Raw genomic sequence first — 22378 nt, forward strand, 5'->3', positions numbered from 1 at the left:
GCAGGAAGGTGTGGATGTGAAAACACTGGGGAGAGGAGCTGCTGTAGGCTCTGAGAGCCTATATCCTGGGTGACAGGGGCCAGGAGCCAGAGACAGAGGGTAGAGATAATGGGGTAGGGACTAGAAATGGCAGAAGTGGTTGGGAGCCAGGGGCAGGTGGGGCCTAGGGAACGGGCAGGGAGAGGACCGGAAGGAGAGAGTTCCAGGAGCCTAAGAACAGGAAGGTGGATGCTGGGAGGGCCGTGGAGTCCAGGGGGAATTGGGGGCTATTTAGGAGAGGGTGGGGTAAATTTTCAGCCTCAACTGGGAATTGAGGTGACTTGGCCTCTGATAGGCAGTAGCCAGCAGCTCCCCAACCTTCCTTTCATTTGAACCCTCTGAATACCGAGGTGCCTGTGCCTCACTGCAGCATTTCTGCCATGAGTGTTGGGGTTTCCTAGGACTCCAGGAACCCTGTGCTGAGCCCAGGCTGTGCTTTCAGACGTCCCAGGCTGCAGGGCTCTGTGGTGAGCAGCCCAGGGGCAGCTTGGAGCAGTCAGGGCACCCCCAGTGTGGGAGCCACATTGCAGTCTGGGACCATGGGAGCTGGGCCATGTGGGTGCGGCCTCGGAGCAGAGCCACCAGCCTGGATCAGCTCCAGCCTAGATAAGACGCTCCCCTGCCCACGTAGCCGTTCCCCAACCCTGGGGCAGTCAGCACTCTCTTGAAATAGTACTCCCTTCCAGAAGATCATCTGATGCCGTGTCTCCCTGGTGTTTGTAGGGAGAAAGCCGTTTGGAGTTTTGTTTTTATTTATTTCCTTTTTTTAGTAGAGGAAGTCATTAAAAAAAAAAAAAAGCCTATGTGGCGGGTGTTGAAATTCAGGAGTAAAATCAGAACTTGTTTCCTCATTTCCGACCTTGTGAACTACCTGTTTTCCTTGTCATCAAAGGAAGAGAAGGGGCACTTGGGGTGAAGGCAAGGGTTTACAGGCCTCCAGCCAGGGCCCCTGGGGTGGCCTTGGGCCTTGCAGAAGCTCAGAGCACTGTGATGCAGCAGGGAGGCCCAGCTCCTCCCCTCCCCATCCTCTCCTCTCCATCCTCCCCTCACCTTCCTCCCCTCACCCTCCTCCCTTCACCTTCCTCCTCTCTCCATCCTCCCCTCACCTTCCTCCTCTCTCCATCTTCCCCTCACTTTCCTCCCCTCTCCATCCTCAACTCACTTTCCTCCTCTCTCCATTGTCTCCTCTCCATCCTCCCCTCACCTTCCTCCCCTCTCCATCCTCCCCTCACCTTCCTCCTTTCTCCATCTTCTTCTTACTTCCTCCCCTCTCCATTCTCAACTCACTTTCCTCCTCTCTCCATCCTCTCCTCTCCATCCTCCCCTCACCTTCCTCCCCTCTCCATCTTCAACTCACTTTCCTCCTCTCTCCAGCCTTCCCTCACCTTCCTCCTCTCTCCAGCCTTCCCTCACCTTCCTCCCCTCTCCATCTTCCCCCCCCTTCCTCCCCTCACCAACCTCCCCTCTCCATTCTCCCCTCACCTTCCTCCCCTCTGTATCCTCCCCTCACCTTTCTCCCCTCACCACCCTCCCTCACCATCCTCCCCTCGCCTTCCTCCCCTCTCCATCCTCCCCTCATCTTTCTCCCCTCTTCATCCTCCCCTCACCTTCCTCCCCTCTCCATCCTCTGCTCACCTTCCTCCCCATCCATCCTCCCCTCTCCATCCTTCTCTCACCTTCCTCCCCTCATCTTCCCTCCATCCTCCCCTCACCTTCGTTCCCCTCCATCCTCCCCTCACCTTCCTCCCCCCTCATCCTCCCTTCTCCCTCCTCTATCTTCCCGTCCTCCTCCTTCCCTTCCATCCTCCCCTTTCCATCCTCCCCTTTCCATCCTCCCCTCACCTTCCTCCCCTTGGCCTCCTCCCCTCACCTTTCTCCCCTCTCCATGCTCTCCTCTCCATCCTCCCCTCATCTTTCCCCTTAATCCTCCTTTCTCCACCATTCCCTCTCCATCCTCCCCTCACCTTCTTTCCCTTCCATCCACCCCTCAACCTTCCTCCCCTCTCCATCCTCCCTCACCTTCCTCCCCTCTCCATTCTCCCCTCACCTTCCTCCTCCTCCTCCATCCTCCCTTCTCCATCCTTCTCTCTGCATCCTCCCCTCACCTTCCTCCCCCTCCATTCTCCCCTCACCTTCCTCCCCTTGGCCTCCTCCCCTCTGCATCCTCCCTTCGGCCTACTCCCCTCCCCATTCTACCCCCCTACCTTCTTCCCCTCTGTTTCCTCCCCTCTGCATCCCTTGGCCTTCCACTCTCTGTTTCCCCCATGGGGGAAGTAACACACATTTGCCTGATAAACAGAGGCAGTCTCCGGTGCCTGGCACCTGCTGGTTTCCCCTCGCCTGTGTTCGTGTTTGGGACTTTCATTGTAAGTATCAATGGAAGCGGTTTGAGTCTAGGTATTTGGAAGTTTGAGGCCCCTTAGTCTGGCCCGTGCCATTGGGCACATCGATGCCAGAGGCCCCCCACCTTGGCACCTCCCCATTTAGATGTGAACAAACAGTGTCATTTTACAGCCCCCGTGTGGCGCTTTGAGTGGTCCAGGCCAAGGCACAGGCGGGGCGCCCACCCTGCACCCCATGTTCTCCCACGGCACCTCCCTCCTGGAGGGGCTGGCGGTATTGGAAACACCGAGGAAACCCAGCGGCGCTCCCTCCTGTCCCCTCCTGCAGGCACCTGAAGGAGATCTCCGAGCTGCAGAGCCAGCAGAAGCAGGAGATCGAGGCTCTGTATCGCCGCCTGGGCAAGCCACTGCCCCCCAACGTGGGCTTCTTCCACACGGCACCCCCCACTGGCCGCCGGAGAAAAACCAGCAAGAGCAAGCTGAAGGCGGGCAAGCTGCTGAACCCCCTGGTGCGGCAGCTCAAGGTCGTGGCCTCCAGCACAGGTCGGCCTCCGGGCGCAGGGCTGGGATGGGAGCGGGCCTGGGGACCCCTGAGTGAGCCTGGGAGGTAGGCTCTGTGCAGGTGTGACACCCTCGGACCTCGAAGACCACTCGGGGTTGTCTCCTTACTGAATCTCCTTTCCCTGGAGCAGGGGAGTCATTGCAGCATGAAGGCAGTCCTGGTCCTCTGTCCTCATGCAGAGAGAGGCAAGGTCCGTGAGTGGGCAGGGGCTGCTCAGTGCTGGGCCTGAGCCCCTAGGCTGCAGGCTGTGCCAGGGAAGCTCAGGCTGCCCTCCCTCACCTGCTCCTCTGCAGGGCACTGCGTGGACGGATGGCGGCTGCTTCCTTTGGCCCATTTCTCGGTGTGTGCCAGCCGAGCAGCTGTCGTTAGGGGCCGGGGAGGACGGGAGGACGGTGATGATCTCCCAGTCTTGTTAAAGCTGACACCTAGTCCTGGAGTGGCACTGTCCTGGCCCCGGGCAGTCACCAGCCCACATCCCTGCGTGTCAGGGCTTCCTGAGGCCTGCTGAGCAGCAGTGCAGCCTGCTTGCTGGTTGAGAGCCCCGGCACTCTGGGCTGGAGCCCCTGTGAGCCCAAGTCCCCAAGCATGCCAGGCAAGCCACTGTAAGCTCACTGTAAGCCCACAGCCTTCGGGGTACACATCCATGAATTATACCCATTACACGAATTCAGAGACAGTTCCCAGAGCTAAGGGAAGACTGAGATGAGAAGTACACAGGCCACTCTGTGCCCGGGTGTGTCTTCTGTCACTGTATTTGCTCAACACAAGTCCTGCATGGTAGTGGGGGCTGGTAGAGACTGGGCACTTTCTTTGCTCTTCCCCATCACTCCTGTGTGGGAGATGCGGCCATGTGCCTGTGCTCTGCAGGAGATGTGAGCTTCCCCAAGGTCACCCAGCAACGAGCAGGCAGAACAGACTCGATCCACACAGCCCCGACCCGGCGGGCCTCATCGTGCCTGTCGCCTCTTCTCCCCCCGCCCAGGTCACTTGGCTGACTCCAGCAGAGGCCCTCCCGCTAAGGACCCTGCCCAAGCCAGTGCGGGGCTCACTGCAGACAGCACGGGCCTGAGCGGGAAGGCAGTGCAGACCCAGCAGCCCTGCTCCGTCCGGGCCTCCCTGTCTTCGGACATCTGCTCCGGCTTAGCCAGTGATGGAGGCGGAGCGCGTGGCCAAGGTGATTTCCAGCTTGCCTGTCTCCGAGCATGTGCTAGCCACATAGGGCCTCAGTGGTGTCCCCAGGAGCACGCCCGTATTGTGTAGAGGGGTTGCGAGCTGTGGCAAAGGCTGTTGAGAGGCTTCTTTTAAAAAGGAGAAAGAAAAGAAAAAAGACATAGTCTGTGGATGAAAGGAATGGAGTTGTCCCAACCACCACCAAGTCTTGCTTGTCAGCAGCTCAGGGGGAGGTGATGCTTTGCTAGAGCGGACCTTGGGGAAGTGGCTAGGACTGGGGAGGGCAGGGGACCTGGCATCCGGCCGTGTGCTCCGGCGCCAGTTCCCAGGCACTGGCTGCCCCACCCCCACCCCCACAGCGGAGCCAGATGGTGCTAAACACTGGGTCCTTCCAAAGTCCAGAGGGCCGGCTGGGGGGACGAGGGCACAGCTTTCGAGCTGGGAGTTTGGCCTTGAGGAGGAAATTCTCTCGTCAACGCTGCGTGGACAGCAGCAGCTGCTCAATAAGGTGCTCTCCTGTCCTCACCATCTCTGTCCAGAGAAATCATGGTGACCATGAAGCCGCCCCGCCCCGCCCACCCCACCCTGCCCGCCCCTCTCCGGGCTGCTTCTCTTCTGCTCTCCCGCTGCCTCCTTCCCATTACATGGTCAGTGGCTTTGGTGCTCCGGGCTGGGCTAGATGGAGCCGTGGATGTTAAGTGACGAGGCTGGTGTGGCTGTTGGTGTGGAGGAGGAATCGCAGCAACCTGTACTTGATGAGTGTCTCTTTGTTTTCTTCCCTTTATATTCATTTGCAGGCTGGACGGTTTACCACCCAACGTCTGAGAGAGTGACCTATAAGTCTAGTAGCAAACCTCGTGCTCGATTCCTCAGTGGACCCGTATCTGTGTCCATCTGTCTGTATTTGTTCTTTTGTATTTTATCACCTCCTGGCCCTTGGTTTTCTCCCCCGACCCCCTCCCTGTCTTCATTACCTTTCATACATTTCATAGGATGCCTCCCCCACCCCATTGAAGTCACCTATTTAATATCAAAGTGGAACCCCATGAGTCGGTCCCCGGAGCAGCGGCCGCCCGCGCCTACCCCCCAGCCCCGCACAGCGCGTGTGCATGCTCATGGCTGGTGCCTGGGCACGGAAAGCATGTGCAGCGGCTGGCCTGCCTTCCGCCCCGGGCACCTCTGCCCAGATGGTCTGGGGCCCTTTGCGTTTTTTTCGTCACCTCATTTATTTAATTTTTTTTATGTTGGATGTAGTTTTTTTTTTCTGTTGCAATTGTGGCAAATATACATGTCCGCTGTTCCCAGTTCCAGCGACAACAAAAAGACAACCCCAACCTCCTCCAGATGCACAGTGTGTGTCACGCGTGTCTGGACTGTGAAGACATGCACATAGTGAGCCTATACGGTTCTAAAGGTCACTGGAGGGCGTGGTTTCTGTACCAGGGCCAGATCCCAGCACCCAGTACCCTGCCTACCCACCGCCCCGCGCCCTGCATGTGGAAATGCTGAGAGAACGTGCTCCAGTTCGGGCCTCCCCAGCCCCTCCCCACTGGAAGGGCAGGTCTGGTCCCCTCTGTCATTGCTCCTCACCCACCGCTGTCTCCAACCCAAAATAGGAGAGTGATGGCCTCCGGGGCAGCTCTTCTTTGGAGCATGCATCCTGCCTGGCCGGCTCCTTCCCTTCCTCCAGCCAGTGGGAGCACTTTAGTTGCTGTATTTTCCTGTCACCTCCTGTGACCACAGGGATGAAGTCAATGACACAGTTCCTCCAATCGCTACTAAGCCAAAACCCAGTCCCAGCCTTGCTCAGATCCCCTGGAACACAGTTAGTGCCCAGGATCTCCATCTCCAGGGAAGGCTCTGCCTGCCTGGGGCCAGTCCCAAAGCAGGCAGTTTGTTTTTCACCCTCAGGACAATCGGCCAGTGAACCAAAAGCTGCGAGATTTTTAGGCTTTTGTCTTTTTAACAGGAAAATTAAGCTTTTTAACAATTGGATTGGATATGCTGGTTTGGGGCACGTGACTTTTTGCTTGTACAATAAAGATACATTGTACTTGTTGGGAGCCAGAGGCCATGCCCGTGGGAGGCGTCCACTGCCATCCACCCACTCCATCAGAGGTCCACGTGGGTCATCGTTCTCCAGGCAGGCAGGTCGAGGACACAAGGGCCATGTAGAAATGCCAGGGCCTTCCCAGGGCTTCCCGTTCGTCTGTTTAACAGGCTGCCCTGTTTCGGCCACCATGTCGTCTGGGCCGTTAGTCTGTGGGTCTGGGCGGCCTGGTGTCTGGTGAGTTGCTGAGTTGAGTATGGGGAGGGGTGGGCACCTCCCCCCACACCCCTGCGTCTCTGGGTCCTCTTATGGCAGCCAGCTGTGGTTCCTTCTCCGCAGCCGGTTCCCGGCCCTGCTGGCCTTGTGCCTCACTTGCTGCTCCTCTTCCGGCTCCTGCGTGTGTGGCTCGATCTGGGGCTGTCACTGGGGGCGAGGGCACCTGGGAGACTCAATGCAGGGCGTTGCTGTCGGGTATGGCACCTACCCAGGCCCCACTTCCACCCCCGTGCTGTGTTTTGTGGTATTGCTTGTTTTCACGGCTTCGCCCCCATCAGGCAAGTCTTGGTCTTAGTCTTTTTGAGCCATAACGTCTCCCCCAATCCCCTGACACTCTGAAGTTGCTGGCCAGGGAGAGCCCAGGTGGGCCCCTGCCCTGGGCACCTCTCAAGCCCTGTCTGGATCAGCTCCAGGCCTCTGAAGTCTCTGCCACTCTGCTGGGATGTGGCTGGGACGGGCCCCTCCTGTCTCTGCCCTGGGCTCTGGAGGCTGGACTTCTTGTTGAGCCATCCACTGGCACATCTGCCGCTCCTGGGTAACCCACAGGGCAGCGCAAAAGAGAAGGGAGAGCTGTGGGGTCTGTGAGGAGACCAAGCACCTCCAGGGGAAAGACTGCGGGGGCGGGGGCAGCCCTGTGAGCGCTGAGGCTGAGGACTTGGGCGGAGGCCGTGGGATTGCGCCAGGCTTGGAGGCCAGGAGGAAGGGATGCAGGCAGGGGTAGTGTGAGCAGATGGGCAGGAAGACGCTGAGGTGGGTGCATGGAAGATGCCGAGGGGTCGGGGGTTGCGCTGCAAGTGGAGGAGCGGGGTGGATGCCAAGGCGCGGCTAGGGAGGGGCAGCCGGCGCAGCCTGTCCAGCCGTCGCTCCCTAGGGCCTAGGGAGAGCTTTCAGCTCACTCTCCTGGTGTGGGGCACCCCACTTCCTGGAAGAGAAAGTTCCAGGAAAACAGAATGTGTTAAATTTTGAAGTGTAGAGGGATCCTGGCCTCTGTGAAGATCAGAGGAGATAAAATGGCCCCAGGCAGGGTGGGTTGAGGCCAGGCCAGAGGGTGGGCTGGGGGTGCCCAGGTGGCTGTGCCCAGGGATAGAGCAGGGCAGTGCCGCAGGCACCTCCAGAGGCCTGAGCTGACTCGAGGTGCAGGACAGGGAATAAAGCAGTGGAGGCTGGGAGCAGCAGGTGGACAGACCCCTAGGGAGTGCAAGGCCCCTGCTTGGAACCCCTATGAGCTGGGCCCCTTGGCACAGACCTGTCACCCAGCTTGCAGACGCCCCCTTGTGGTCAGCAGATGCTCTGGGGAGCTCACATGACTCAGTGCCCCAGAGCAGTCTTTTTTTTTTTTTTTTTTTGAGACAAAGTCTCGCTCTGTTACCCAGACTGGAGTGCAGTGGCGAGATCTCAGCTCACTGCAACCTCTGCTTCCCTGGCTCAAGCAATCCTCCCACCTCAGCCTCCCAACCACAGGTCTGCACCACCACACCCAGCTACTTTTTTTTGCATTTTTAGTAGAGACAAGGTCTCACCATATTGCCTAGGCTGGTCTAGACCTCCTGGGCTCAAGCGATCCACCCACATTGGTCTCTCAAAGTGCTGGGATTATAGGCGTGAGCCACCTCACCTGGCCCAGTGCATTCTAAGGGATGTTGCCCTTGGAGACGGGGAGGAGGGTCAGGTGCTGATGCTGAGATGGCACCTCTGGTCATGGTTCTGTTGGTTCTGCTGGTTAGAAACGGGTCCTTCTGGATCCTCCCACCTGACCAGGCAGGTGCTGGCACCCTGTGGGCCTTTCTCTGCACGCTAGAGCCATGGGATTTCTCTTTGGGTTTTCTCCATGTTGGCTGTTGGCTGCAGCATGTTTGGCTCAGGCACCCTCCGGTGTCACTGCACGGTCCCTTCTAGGCCTTCTCCCACCGTGGAATGCTTTCATCCCTCCCGGCGGGGAGAGAGTGCGTGCTCAGCGAGCCCCTTTGCAGCAGGTGTTCAGGCGGCCTCGGGGTAGAGGGCATCCAGAGACGAGGGCCCCCACCCTGCACTGCGCCCACCAGGCCCTGCCCTCTGCAGCCAGCGTGGTCAGTGCTGCGTACCACTGTGGGCTGTCTGTGGAGCAGGCCTGTGTGCGACAGGGCCTAGTGCAGTGTGGGGTCATTTAGCTCAGGGCAACAAGAAAACAGCCTCAGGTCTCCCTGGGCAGAGCCAAGGCGGATCCTGCTTCCCAATGCATGCTTTGTAGACAGTTTTTGGCTCAAAAACATGGTTGTTCAATACGTAGACACCCTAAAAGGGGTTTCGTCCCTGGATGCCCGTTTTTCTCTTGTGAAAAAGGAGCCAGTGCTGACCGTGGTGGGGGCTGACCAGCTGAGGGCGCGTGGGAGGTTGTAGGGGACTGAGGTGAAGCCACCAGGGCGCCCGTGACGGGAGGTGAGCTGCCCTGGCTGTCTTGTGGGCTGCTGGGCGGTATCGAGCCCTGTGAGGTGAAAAGTGAGTGTGACAGATCGCTCAGGGGCTGACCACGTTTTAGGCCCCCTGTCCCAGGCACACACCCTCAGTTTGAATCCTTCGTGGTTGAGATGTCTTCTTGGCCACAGGCTGAGGGTCTGGACGGGGCAGGTGCTCGGGCCACCCAGAGGCCAGGGCCGTTGACCCGAGAGCAGGCTGTTTCTGTGCCGGAGCGAATCAGGGCTGGAGTGGGGAGGGAGCCTCCGCTTCGCTTGTGCCTCGGGGGTTCAGCCGATGTCGGCTGCACAAAAGCAGGAGATGCCAAGTCCAAGAGCCGGCCCTCCTGTCGTCCTGTGTGCTGCCACTTTACATTCTGGGAAGAAAGCAGCGGATCTCCCAACAGCTGGGATGAGGCCGCCAAGCCCCCGCCCCAGCACCACTGAGCAGTCCAGGGCCTTGGCGCTGCCTCTTCCTGGGCCTGGCTAGGGACGGAAGCCCCACAGGGAGACCGAGGTGGGCCTGGCATCAATCAGCAGCCTCCTGAAAGTTTCCTTCGTTCTCCCATTGCTGCCTTATGGACAGGAGGTGTGGGTGCTTGTCCTGGCACAGAGCGAGTGGCAGGGGGCCGGGGGGGCTGTCTTCGGGTGCCATCTGCATGGTGGGCAAGTGAGGGGCAGTGCCCAATGCAGGCTGAGGCTCTGGAGAGGTGGACTAAGGAGCCACCTAAGGATGGGCAGGGCTGTCCAGAGTGTGGAGAGGTCTCTGCCCCAGTCCAGTTGTCTGCTGTGAGTGGCCTTGAAAGGCTGGCACCCATCAGTTTGCCCGGAGGTCTAGGAGCCGTATGCACACTGGTCACTGGGGCCCGAGTTTAGGAAGGGCCCATGGAGGCCTCCGTGGGCCAGGGTTGCTCCCTGGCTCTGAGCAGGTGCGGTGTCCACACACTCCAGACCCCGGGTTCCCAGGGTGGTGAGTCAGTCCCAGCTCTGATCGCAGGTCCAGGCTCCCTCTGGTGGTTCCCAGCCGGCAGCTGGCCTGTTTGGTGTTCTTCCCAGCATGGCAACAGCCAGGAATTAGCCCTGAATGTAGAGTTCCAGCCACACCAAGAGCTACCAGCTAGGCACAGAGCAGCTTTTTGAAGCACCTGGCTTAGGGCCATCTACATGGGACCATGGGCTATAGCCCCCCACAAAGCCTGCCAGGGAAATTGGTGCTCACCCAGTGCCCCTACACATTGGATCCCCCCTAGGCTACATCATAGACTTCAGGGGCCCCTCCTGCGCTACAGAAAACCAGCCATACCTCCCCTGCAAACTTCAGTGAGCCATCGAGGGGATATCAACTCTGTGTTCCTGGCAGGGTTTCATCTCAGAACAGAGCAGCCAGGGAACAGCCCTTCGGAGCTGCTCACCCAGAGCCTACTGGTCTGAATCCCTCCCGCTGGGCTCCCTCCTTTTTATTTGAACAGTAAAGTCTGCAACAGAACGCCACCTCACCTTTCTTTCCCCACGTTAGCTCAGGAACAGACAGAATGGACTAAAAATACTCAGTTGAGCTAAGTTTCCAAGTCCAGGACGCACAGCTCAGGCCGAGCGTGGGCCGAGGAGCTGGACAACAAGTTGCCCACTGTCCCCCGAGGCGGGAGGCATGGGCCCTTCTGGAGAAGGCAGGCAGACGTTGCCAGGTTTTCTGAGTCCCTGGAAGATCAGAGTCGCTCCTGTTTGGGTCTCTCGGGAACAGCTCCCTGCTGCGGAGGGAGTGTGGGCTGGAGTGTAGACAGAGCCTCCGTGCTAGTGTGGCTTTGCTGAGTGACCTTGGGGAAGCCTGAGCCTGTTCTTGCCCGTCCCAGCTCTGCCTGCCCATAAGGATAAGCGGGGATGGCCGCGCCTTCCGGCCCAGTCTGCCCTGGGGACCTTGTCCCCACCAGGCTGGGCACTGACTGGCTAGGACGTTGCATTCAGTGTACACCAGGTGGCCTCTGGGTAGTTGGGACCAGTCAGTTTAGTGGCGGTCCCAATTACAAGGAGGCCAGAAGTGTTCCAGGCTGAGGCCTTGCCCTACCCCTTGTGGATACTGACTTGTAATGAGGCGGCAGTGTCCCCAGACATTGGGGTCAGTCCCTAGATAGAAACCCTCGGGTCCTCTACTCAATGCCTGCCGCTGACCTCATCACCTGAGGCAGCCATCTGAGATCCAGACTTGGCCTCCAACCTGCAAAACAATGTATCTTTTTGCACTTGGAAAACCTCTGATGGGCTTCGGCGGCCAAGCCCAGCCGTGCCCGGCTCCATTCCAGAGCTCCCGTGGCCGACTCTCAGCAGGGTGTCCTGCCTCCGTCAGTGGGGCTCCCAGAAGCCTGATGTTTGAAAGCCAAGCGCTGTGCTTTGCTTTTTTCTTTTTTTCTTTTTTCTTTCTCTTTTACTTTTCTTTGAATATGCTTCTAGAGACAAACACTTCTCCCTGAAGCTTGGGGGCTTGGCCCTGGCACCTCTGCCCCCTCGGCGAAGCTCGTGGGAGCCTGCACCCTCTCTCCGGGGGCTGCCCCGTTTCCCCCAGCCGGGTCGGCCCTCTCTCTGAACTGCTGCCTGTGTCTGCCCCTCCCTGCACACTGACGACTTTTGCTTAGTGTGGTAGCGTGTCCCGGTGTGTGCTGTTCTGCCTAACTCTGTGGTCTTGTGTCGTTTCTTTCTCCCTTGCAGGGTCTGCCCTGAAGCGTCTCTGCCTAGGCAAAGAACACAGCAGTAGTAATTATCCGGGTTTTTTCCCCCTTTGTCCTCTCTCATTGCATGGGCTTTCTCGTGGCTAGTACACATCAGGGTTCCCGCGGCTGGGCGGGCGTGGGCCGGCCCTGTGCCTGCCCCGCGCCTGCTCCATGCCTCTCGGCCAGGCGCCGCTTCGCTTCTGCCTGGCGGGATCGCTGCCCTCGGCTCCCCCGTGTGTCTCCGTGGCGCCTAGAGTTTGTGCGGTCTCGCCAGTTCACATCTAACGGGCTTATCCTTCCCCGGAACACCCGCGAATTGCCAATCATTAATTGGCTCCTTTTCCAAAACCATAGGAATGAGTATTTCCTTGAAGTCCTAAAGATGAGTGCCTCCCCACGAGGAGAGATGCCAGGACTGAGTGGATATTAGTCTCCCTGGGCCACTCACCTTCTCTCTCTCTCTCATCTCTCTTGAAAAAATTTTTTTTTTCTTTTCTGGCTGAACTTTTCATGTAGGAATAGCTCCATGTGTGTCAAATCTCATCACTAATTTTTAATTGTCTGTGTCTGTGCTTTTTCATTGCTAGCCACTAAAGTCCACTACATTTTGGGACAGCTTGTTTGAAGAGATGGTCATTAGGCTGTTTTTCTATGCAGAACATTTTTAAATTGGCTTATTCAAAATTGCCAACCAGAAATGACATGTGTTGCGTGGAAAGGGTATGATTTAAAAATTTTAAAGTCTCGTTTATGCTTTGAATGAAGCAGCCGAGTGCTCTGGTGTGCTAATAGTCAGCAGAGCGGCTCCCAGCTCACTCCTGCAGCAGGGCGTTGGCCGCAGCCCACGGCAGGAGCTGGTGGGGCCTCATGAGGCAGCCCCAGGCATGGGTACCCTTTATGAATACCTTCCTCTAACGCTCTGGTCAGGACAGTTTCTACGTCTGGAATTCCAAACAACCAGACCATTAAAATTCATGGGAATGCAAGTCAGACAGCCCTGGCAGGCATTTTCCCGCGGGCCAGGGGGCCGCCTGCAGGCCAGCCAGCCGCGTGTGCTGAGCGCTCACACAGTACTCCACCGCCCCCGCGTCCTCATGTTACGGCTGAGGATGCACAGGCCAGAGAGAGCCCGAGGAACCTGACTCTAGGCACCGTGACGCCGAAGCCCAGTGTGTCTGGCTGTGCCAGGAGTTTCCTGAGCTCTCTCACACGTGAGTCTGGGGACGGGCAGCGGTGGGCACAGAGTGGATGCTGAGCAGAGGCTGCCGGCTGCTACAGGGTCCTGTCCCCTGGCCTGGCTTCTGAGGTGGGTGATGGCCACCTGGCACAGCCCATGGAAATGCCCCACCGTGTCTGACCCTGGGCAGCCAGGCCCCTTAGTCCGACCGCCTCTTGAAGCAAGGTGCTGCCTGGCCCAAGTGAGACCATTGTCTCAGCTGTCACGTAAGAACGAATGCGGCCAGCCCACTGGGGGCCTGGGCGCATGTGTGGCGTCACCAATCCTGGCCTGTGTGTGACTCCCCAGGGTCCTCCACCAGCAGCCTGGCCCCAGGCCCTGAGCCAGGCCCCCAGCCCGCCCTGCACGTCCAGGCGCAGGTGAACAACAGCAACAACAAGAAGGGCACCTTCACGGACGACCTGCACAAGCTGGTGGATGAGTGGACGAGCAAGACGGTGGGGGCCGCACAGCTGAAGCCCACGCTCAACCAGCTGAAACAGACCCAGAGGCTGCAGGACATGGAGGCCCAGGCAGGCTGGGCTGCCCCTGGCGAGGCGCGGGCTGTGAGTGCCGGGCGGGCGGGGCGGGGGCTCCTGGGGTGGGGTAGCCTTGCCTCCAGCATTTGCTAGTGCCCTGTGTGGCAGAGGGGTGTCCAGTTAAGCTCTTCACTTTCATGATCCGAGTTCATTCTCCCCACAGCCCCAAGAACTAGGCTTCTCCACATTACAGATTGGGAGGTGAGCGACGCGCCCACAGCTCTGCAGCTGGCAGGTGGAAAGGCCAGGCCAGGCCAGGCCGGGGCTGTGACCCCACAGCTCAGATACAGCAGCAGCCCCAGCCTGGGCAGCCCGAGCCCTGCACTCAGAGCAGGTGGCCCCGGTCTTGGCGGACGGGCCCACCTCTGCCTGGGTTCTGTTTGTGCCCAGGCTGGAGACCAGGGCAGCTGGCCATGTCACCCAAGTGACACCAGCCTCGGGCCGTAGCTCACACGCACCTGAGCCAACGTGGGGCAGAAGTGAGGACCTGCTGTCCTAGGTTTCACACCTAACTTGTTCTGATGTCAGCGCGAGTTGGAGAAGCATCTGCTGTTTCCCAGCTTTCTGGAGGGTTCGTGGAAGACTGGTGTTATTTCTATCTCAGATACTTAGTAAAGGTCATTTGTGAAGCCATCTGGGCTGGAGTTTTGTTTTTCTATTTTTTAGCGTGGGATACTTTCCTCTATGATCTTTTACCTTACAAATTTTCAAACACACAGGAGAGTTGAAAATTCTGCCGTGAACATCCTTAGTTAGACCCACTACGTACACTCTAACTGACATTTTTGCTGTATTTATCACACACCTATTCATTCCTTGAGGGTCCAGTTGTTACTATGGATTCAATTTCTTCTAAACTTTTCACACCATTTGGATTTTCTGTTTCGTTTTGTTAAATTCTGCCTTTCTGGCGATTGGTATCTCTCCTCTAAATTTATCTAAAATTGTAAATTGCCATAAAATTATCCATAATAGCTTTTGTTTTTTTCCATTTGCAGGATTTACAGTGATGTCCTGATTTCATTCCTGATGGTGGTGATTTCTGCCTCCTCTCTCTCTGCCTCTCCTTTGCTCTTTCTTTTTCTTTATGCAGTCTCCTTAGGGGTGGACATTTTATTAGCCCATTCAAAGAACACATTTTGTGTTTGATAGTCTTTAGTGTATGTTTCATTAATTTATTTTCTTATTTCTTGCCTTCTATCTTTGGGTTAATTTTGTTGTTCTGGAAAGTTTCTTAAGACATGTTCATTGATTTCTAGCCTTTCCATGATAATGTAGGCATTGCAAGGGTATAAAGTGCCCACTGATGGTTTTAGCTGCATCCCAAAAGTGTGCAGCTTCTCATTAACTTTTGTTTGAAAATATTGTATAATTTCTGTTGCTATTGGAAGTAAGTGTGGTTGTTAGTTTTCAGATGACCTTTTGTCAGTGTGTTTTCGTGTGGCTGCACTGTGCTAGGAGAGCAGACTCGGTGCTTTCGGTCTGTGGAGATCTTCCGGGACTGGCTGTTGACCCGGCTGTCAGTCTTTGTTGCTGTTCCAGATGCTGGAGCTGAATCTGTTTCCCTCTCTCCACATCCACACTCCCAAGCTCCACCACTGTGGCTTCTGTTCTGAACCACTGCAGGGTCCTCTTGACAGGTACACCTCCGCCAGTCTGAGTCCTCAGATTGATTCTCAGTGGAACCCCATTATTCTAGGACAAAGTCAGGAATCCTGAACATGGCCCCACAGCTCTGTGAGGCTGCACCTGGAGCCTGGGCAGGCTCGTCTCTGCTGCCTGGGCTCCAGCTGTATCGGCGTTCAGAATTAGCAGAGCTAACTGTTGTTCAGATATTCTGGATTCTTTTTAAGTATAAGGGTTTTTTTAAACTATTATTTTTGTCATGGCAAAAAATATAAAACACAGAATTTACCATTTTACCCATTTTCAAACGTACAGTTCAGTGGCATGAAGTACATTCAGAGCACTGTGCAACCATCGCCATCCATCCACTGAACCTTTTCATCTTCCCCAAGGAAACTCTGTCCCCATTAAACACTAGTTCCCCAGCCCTCTCTCTGGCACCTCTGGTTTCCCAGGCCCTGGTAGCCTCTGTCCTTCCTTCTGTCTCTATGACTTTGACAACTCTAAGTACCTCATATAAATGGAACCATACAGTATGTGTATGATTGGTGAATGGCTTATTTCATTTGATACAATGTTTTCAAGGTGCATCCATGTTGTAGTATGTATCAGAACTTTTTAAAATCAGCCAGGCGTGGTTGCACATGCCTGTGGTCCCAGCCACCCGGGAGGCTGAGGTGGGAGGATTGCTGGAGCCCAGGAGTTCGGGGCTGCAGTGAACTATGATCGCACCACTGCACTCCAGCCTGGGCGACAGAGCAAGACGCTGTCTCAAAAATAAATAAATCCAGAATACTGTGCTGCCACCACCACTGTTCATCTCCACCTTTTTTTACTGTGTGAAACTCTGTACCCATTAAATAATAACTCCCTATTGTCCCTCCCCCAGCCTCTGGCAACTTCCATTCTGCTTCCGGTCTCTCTGACTTTGACTCCTCTATGTACCTCATAGGGTGGAATCACACAGTGTCTGTCTTTTTCCACTGGCTTATTCCACTTAGCAAAACGACCTCCAAGGGCACCCTTGATGACATCCATGTTGTAGCATGTCCGATTTCCTTTCCTTTGAAGGCCGAGAGATAGTTCATTGTATCTGTGTACCACATCCATTCTCAGTGGAATCCTGTTATGGGATTGTCTGTCATTTCTGTCAGTGGACAGTTGGGTGACTTCCATCTTTTAGCTGTTATTAATCTGCTGTGAACATAGTATCCCTTCAAGATCCTGCTTTTATCCTTTTGGGTATAAACCCAGAAGTGGAATTGCTGGATCATATGATAATTATATGATAGTTTTTCGAGGAACTGTTTTCAATAACAGCTATACCATTTGACATTTCCACTAACAGTGCACAAAACTTCCAGTTTCTCCACATCTGTGCCAACAGAAGATTTCCTTTCTGGGTTTTTTGTTTTTGTTTTTTTGTTGTTTTCTTTTTTTTTTTTTTTGAGACAGAGTTTTGCTCTTTGGCCCAGGCTGGAGTGCAATGGCACGATCTTGGCTCACTGTAACCTCCACCCCTCAGGTTCAAGCAATTCTCCTGCCTCCCGAGTAGCTGGGATTATAGTTGTCTGCCACCATGGCCAGCTAATTTTTGTATTTTTAGTAGAGGCGGGGTTTCACCATGTTGGTCAGGCTGGTCTCGAACTCCTGACCACAAGTGATTCACCCGCCTCAGCCTCCCAAAGTGCTGGGATTACAGGCGTGAGCCACTGCGCTTGGCCATCCTTTCAGGTTTTTGATGGGAGCCATCCTCTCAGGTGTGAATTGGTATCTTGTGGTTTTGCTTTACATTTTCCTAATTAAGTAGTGACATTGAGCAGCTTTTCATGTGCTTATTGGCTGTTTCTATGTCTTCCTTGAAGAAGTATTTATTGAAGTCTTCTGCCAATGTGTGAATCAGCTTGTTTTTTTCATTGTTGAGTTTTAGGAATTTTCTGCATAATCCAGATATTAATCCCTTATCAGATATATGATCTGTTGGTAGTGCCTTTGGATGCACGAAAGTTTTAAAATTTGTCTTGTTTTCATTTGTTGCCTATGCCTTTAGTGTAATATCCAAGAAATCACTGCGAAATCCAATGTCGTGAAACCTTTTCCTTAAGTTTTCTATTAAGAGTTTTCTGGTTTTTGCTTTGACATTTAGAATGAGTTGATTTTTTCTTCTTCTTCTTTTTTCCTAAGATTGTGTCTCACTCTGTCGCCCAGGCTGGAGTGCAGTGGCGCAATCTCAGCTCACCACAACCTCCACCTCCCGGGTTCAAGCAGTTCTTCTGCCTCAGCCTCCCAAGGAACTGGGACTACAGGCGCCTGCCACCACGCCCAGCTAATTATTTTATTTTATTTTATTTTTAGTAGAGACGGGATTTCACCATGTTGGCCAGGATGGTCTTGACCTCATGATCCGCCTGCCTCGGCCTCCCAAAGTGCTGGGATAGAGTTGATTTTTGTGAGGCAAGGCAGGGCTCCACCTTCTTTTCTTGGTATGTGCATATCCAGTTTTCCCCACAGAAGTTGTTGAAAACTGCTTTCCCCCTTGAATGGTCTTGGCCCCCTCGTGGAGAGTCACTGCAGCGTGAGTTAACCTTCATCTCTGGGCTCTCCTCTCCTGTGACTCCCGCAGTGTGTTACTCATCCACTTCATGGTGGACCACAGACCCCTCTGGCTCTGTCCACTCTGCCACCTTTTTCCTCTGCTCCTCACACAATCATTTCAAGTGTCTCCAGCTTGCTGATTCTTTATTCTGCCTGCTCAGATCTGCCAGTGAACCCCTCTAGTGAATTTGTAAATGTCAGTTACTGTTTTCAGCTCTTCTAGTTCCACTCGGTCCCCTTCATAATTCCTGTCTGTTGATATCCTCGTCGTGTTCCTGTGTGATTTTCCTGACTTCCTGCAGTTCTGTGTCCGTGGCTTCCGTGAGTTCTTTGAGCACATTTAGGATATTTGATTTAAAGCCTTTGTTTACTAAGTCCAATGTCTAGGCTTCCTTGGGGATGTTTTTGTCAGTTAAATATTTTCCTCTGAATGAATCATACCTTCCTGTTTTATTTTCTTTAGATTTTAGGTCAGTAAATTTTTGTGTCTAAACTGCTGTTAAACCTATCTATTCAGTTTTTAATTTGGGTTATTGTGTTTTTCACTTGAATTTTTTTTTTTTTAACCACATCTGCCGTATCTTTAAAAAAAAAATGGTTTCTAACTCTCTACCAAAAATCTCTATCTTGTATCTCCTTCACATAATATTTTTTAGTTTTTGTTTGCTCTTTGGCCTAGTTTTTCTTTATATTGCCTTGTCTTTTCTTGTGACTTTTAAAATATTGTGTGTAGAACATTGTAGTTGAAATTTTATTTGCAAAAAAAATTTGAGGTCTAATAGTAGTTTTCTCATTATTGTTTAATTTGCCTTAGAGCACCTTTTCATATTCTTATCAGCCATCTTTTAAAAAGTGACTGGTCAAGGATAGTGACCATTTAAAAGTTGATTTGTTTATCTTTTTATTATTGATTTGTGGGTGTTCATTATATATCTTTTGTCGTATACAAGGGGACTTCCAAAAGTTCACAGAACAATGAAATTAAAAGATAAATATAAGAAATATATGACTGGCCATGGTAGCTCACACCTGTAATCCCAGCACTTAGAGGCTGAGGTGGGTGGATTGAGTGAGTCCAGGAGTTCAAGACCAGCCTTTGCAATATGGCAAAACCCCATCTCTACAAAAAATACAAAAATTAGTTGGGCTGCCAGGTGCGGTGGCTCACGCTTGTAATCCCAGCACTTTGGGAGGCTGAGGCGGGTGGATCACCTGAGGTCAGGAGTTCAAGACCAACCTGGCCAACATGGTGAAACCCTGTCTCTACTAAAAGTACAGGAAAAACAAAAACAAAAACAAAAAAATTAGCCCAGCATGGTGGTGGCTCCTGTAATCCCAGCTACTCAGGAGGCTGAGGCAGAAGAATCACTTGAACCCGGGAGGCAGAGGTTGCAGTGAGCCAAGATCGCACCATTGCACCACAGGCTGGGCGACAAGAGCAAAACTCTGTCTCAAAAAACATAAAAATAAAAAAATAGCTGGGCATGGTGGTTCATACCTATAATTACAGCTACTAAAGAGGCTGAGGTAGGAGGATCGCTTGAGTCCGGGAGGTCAAGGCTACAGTGAGCTGAGATGGTGCCACTGCACTCCAGCCTGGGTGACAGAGCAAGACCCTGTCGAAAAAAAAAAAAAATAGCTGGGCATGGTGGCGCATACCTATAGTTACAGCTACTAGAGAAGAAATATAAACTTTTTTCTTAACACGAGTGCCATCAAGTTCAAGACACTTTTATGAGCAATGATGCCAGCCATTTAGTCCCTCCCTAAAGACCTAATGGTTCTGGGAATTTAACCATGGCCATTGAGTCTTTTTTACATTATTAATTGACAAAATGGGTACCCTTTACAGATGTTTTAAAATTAGGAAGCAAAAAGAAGTCAGAAGGAGCCAAATCAGCACTGCAGGGTAGATGCCTGACGATCTCCCATGGAAACTCTTGCAAAATCAGCCTTGTTTGCTAAGAGGAATGAGCAGGAGCACTGTCATGATGGAGATGGACTCTCCGGGGAAGCTTTCCCGGGGGGGTTTTGCTGAAGCTTTGGCTAATGTTCCCTAAACACTCTCATACTAAGCGGATGCCACTATTCCTTGTTACCCCTCCAGAAAGTCGGCAAGCAGAATGCCTTAAGCATCCCAAAAGCTGTTGCCACAATCTCTGCTCTTGACTGGCCCACTTTTGCTCTGATGGGACCACTTCCAGCCCTCAGCGCCATTGCCTTGACTGCGCTTTGTCTTCAGGACCACAGTGGGAAAAACATGTTTCATGTCGTTACAGTTCAAAGAGAGCTTCAGGATCTCCATCCCACTTGTTCAAAGTTTCCACGGACAGTTCTGCTGTTTCCCTGCGCCCGATCTCGGTGCAGTGGTTTTGGCACCCACTGAGTGGAAAGTCTGCTCAACTTCCATTTTTCTGTCAGAATTGTGTAAGCTGAACCTACTGAGATGTCTGCGGTGTTGGCCACTGCTTCTGCTGTTACCCAGTGTCCTCTGCACTTACGGCTCAGACCAGATGAGTGTTTTCCTCACCAAGTGATACGGATGGCCTGCCACTGTGGGCTCTGTCTTCAGCATGGTCCCATCCCTTCTTAAAACAGGTCAACCATTTGTAAACTGCTGTTTTCTTTGGGGGCATGGACCCCGTTAACTTTTCAGAAAGCATCAGTGATCTCACCATTCTTCCACCCAAGCTTCACCATCCAGCTGATGTTGGTTCTTGCTTGGCAGAATTCACGTTAGTGTGATGGAGGCTCTTTTCAAACTGAAATCTTCTCCTCCTCAGCGCCTCAGACTGCCTCCTCTTCAGACATGTTGTCATGAGTTAGTACAAGTGTATTTGGGTGCGAAGATCTTTTTTGAAAGTCATGCATAGTTTTTTCATGATATGTATTTTCCATGAACTTTTTGAAGACCCCATAATGGATATAGTCTCCTGATCTGTGGCTTCTGTTTTTGCTTTCTTAGTGGTGAACATGAAATGGCAAAAATTTTAATTTTGTTTTTCCTAAAAGCTTTGCAGCTTTAGCTATTGCTTTTGGTCCGGTGAGCCATCTCAAATGAACTCTCGTGTATATTCTGATGTAGAGGTCAGTCTGTTTTCTTCCTCTATGCATATCTGATCGTTCCAGTCCCTTCCTCTCCATATTGAATTGGAATTGGGCAGACATTTGTCAAGTGGCCTTCGGTGTGTAGGTCCATTTCTGAATTTGCTGTTTTGTTTCCTGTAGCAATTCCCTTATTGTGGCAACACCACACTCTCTTAATGACTGACGTTTTCTAGGAAGTTTAATCTTTGCTCAGGAAAGACTTTCAGTATTGATCTTCTTCAAGAATTTCTTGATTTTTTTCAGGTCGTTAATATTTGCATATGTTTTAGGAACAGCCTGTCACTTTCTGCAGGCTAGCCCACTGGGATTTCGATTGGGAGTGTACTCAGTCTGCCGATTAGCTGGGTGAGATTAGACATACGAACAACACGAGCATTCCTGTGAACGTGGTGTCCATTTACTGGCATCTTTTTTGTTTCTCTGCAGTGTAAAGATGTTATACATCTTTCATTAAATTTATCCCTAGGTAGCTGATGTTTTGGAATGCTATCATAAATATTAGTTTTCTTTAAATTTCCTTTTCCAGCTTCCTGTTACTAGAATATAAAACTATGGTTGACTTTCATATCTCATATCCTGTGATTGTGCTAAATTTGCTATTAGTTCTAGGAATTGGTTTGTCCGTTCTTGTGGGTTTTCTGCACACACAGTCTTATCATCTGCACGAGGCCAGTTCTCCTTCTCTCTGTCCATTCTGTGCGGGTGACTCCTTTTCCTGCCCGCCTGGAGATCCCTGCTGTGTCGACTGGAAGCATGGAGGCACCTCGGGGAGGTGCTGGGCATTTTGCTGTGGGCAGGGGCTCAGCTGTTAGTTCTGTAGAGGCCCTTCCAGATGAGGAGGCCCCTCCAGCCCTGGCTGCTGAGCATGATTTCCAGGAAGGGGTGTGGAAGCCGCCGAGTGCCCTCCATGCACCTGTGACCAGTGCCCAGTGGGGCCCTCCCTGGAGTGGAGCGGAGTGACTCCCCGTGGCCAGCAGCCTTGCCTTCCTGGGGCACACCCCGCATACGGCTTCTCCCCGGGCTGGGAGAGTGGAAGGGCTGCCTTGCCACCACCTCCCTGCATGCTTGCTTTGCCCAGGTCCTGGGGCGTTGCGCCTGCCAGCTCCTGGGTGGTTCATGCTCCTGTGAGGGCACTGAGCAGCCAAGCAGGAGGCCTTTGTGGTGGCTGAGTAGAGGCGTGTGGGGCCACTTACGCGCCCTCAGGGGCCAGGCCCCACCAGTCCTCCTCCAAGGCCCGTTCTGGCTGGTGGACATCGGGTGTGTGGCCTAGAGACTATCAGGCTGCAGCTTGGGGAAGCAAACAAGGGAGGGTGATGGTTCGTGGCCCCACACCATCATTCTGGTGTCAGCCCTGAGGGGGTGCCTGTCACCGCAGGTTCCAGGACCACTGTCTCCTGAGGATGGAGAAACCGTGGCACCTTGGGGGCCACTCAGGGAGGCCAGCTGATTGCAGCCACGTGTACCTTCCTCTTCTCGTCTCTGTGTTTTGTAGATGACCGCACCTCGAGCAGGAGTGGGGATGCCACGTCTGCCCCCAGCGCCCGGCCCTCTCTCCACCACGGTCATTCCCGGAGCCGCCCCGGCCCTGTCCGTGCCCACACCAGGTACTGCCCTCTCCAGCCTCCCAGCCCCATCCTGTGCGCTGCCTCTGGGTCAGTACGGAGGCCTGCTCCCAGCTCCAGTGTCCTGGGGGCCCTGGGCAGGCCAGGTGGGCCAGCTGGGGG

At 53.7% G+C, this 22378-nt stretch overlaps 1 protein-coding gene across 1 annotated transcript in view; it reads left to right on the forward strand.

Moving 5' to 3' along the window:
- WNK2 (WNK lysine deficient protein kinase 2) overlaps positions 1–22378 on the forward strand; it is a 138106-nt gene that overhangs the window by 112916 nt on the left and 2812 nt on the right. Inside the window, exons 24-29 of the mRNA XM_025360589.1 lie at positions 2710–2924; positions 3926–4117; positions 4911–5009; positions 11569–11613; positions 13096–13352; positions 22147–22258. Of these exons, the coding sequence (XP_025216374.1) occupies positions 2710–2924; positions 3926–4117; positions 4911–5009; positions 11569–11613; positions 13096–13352; positions 22147–22258 (920 nt within the window). The remainder of the gene's footprint in view (positions 1–2709; positions 2925–3925; positions 4118–4910; positions 5010–11568; positions 11614–13095; positions 13353–22146; positions 22259–22378) is intronic.

Source organism: Theropithecus gelada, chromosome 15 (genome assembly GCF_003255815.1).
Source record: "Theropithecus gelada isolate Dixy chromosome 15, Tgel_1.0, whole genome shotgun sequence".
Taxonomy (NCBI): Eukaryota; Metazoa; Chordata; class Mammalia; order Primates; family Cercopithecidae; genus Theropithecus; species Theropithecus gelada.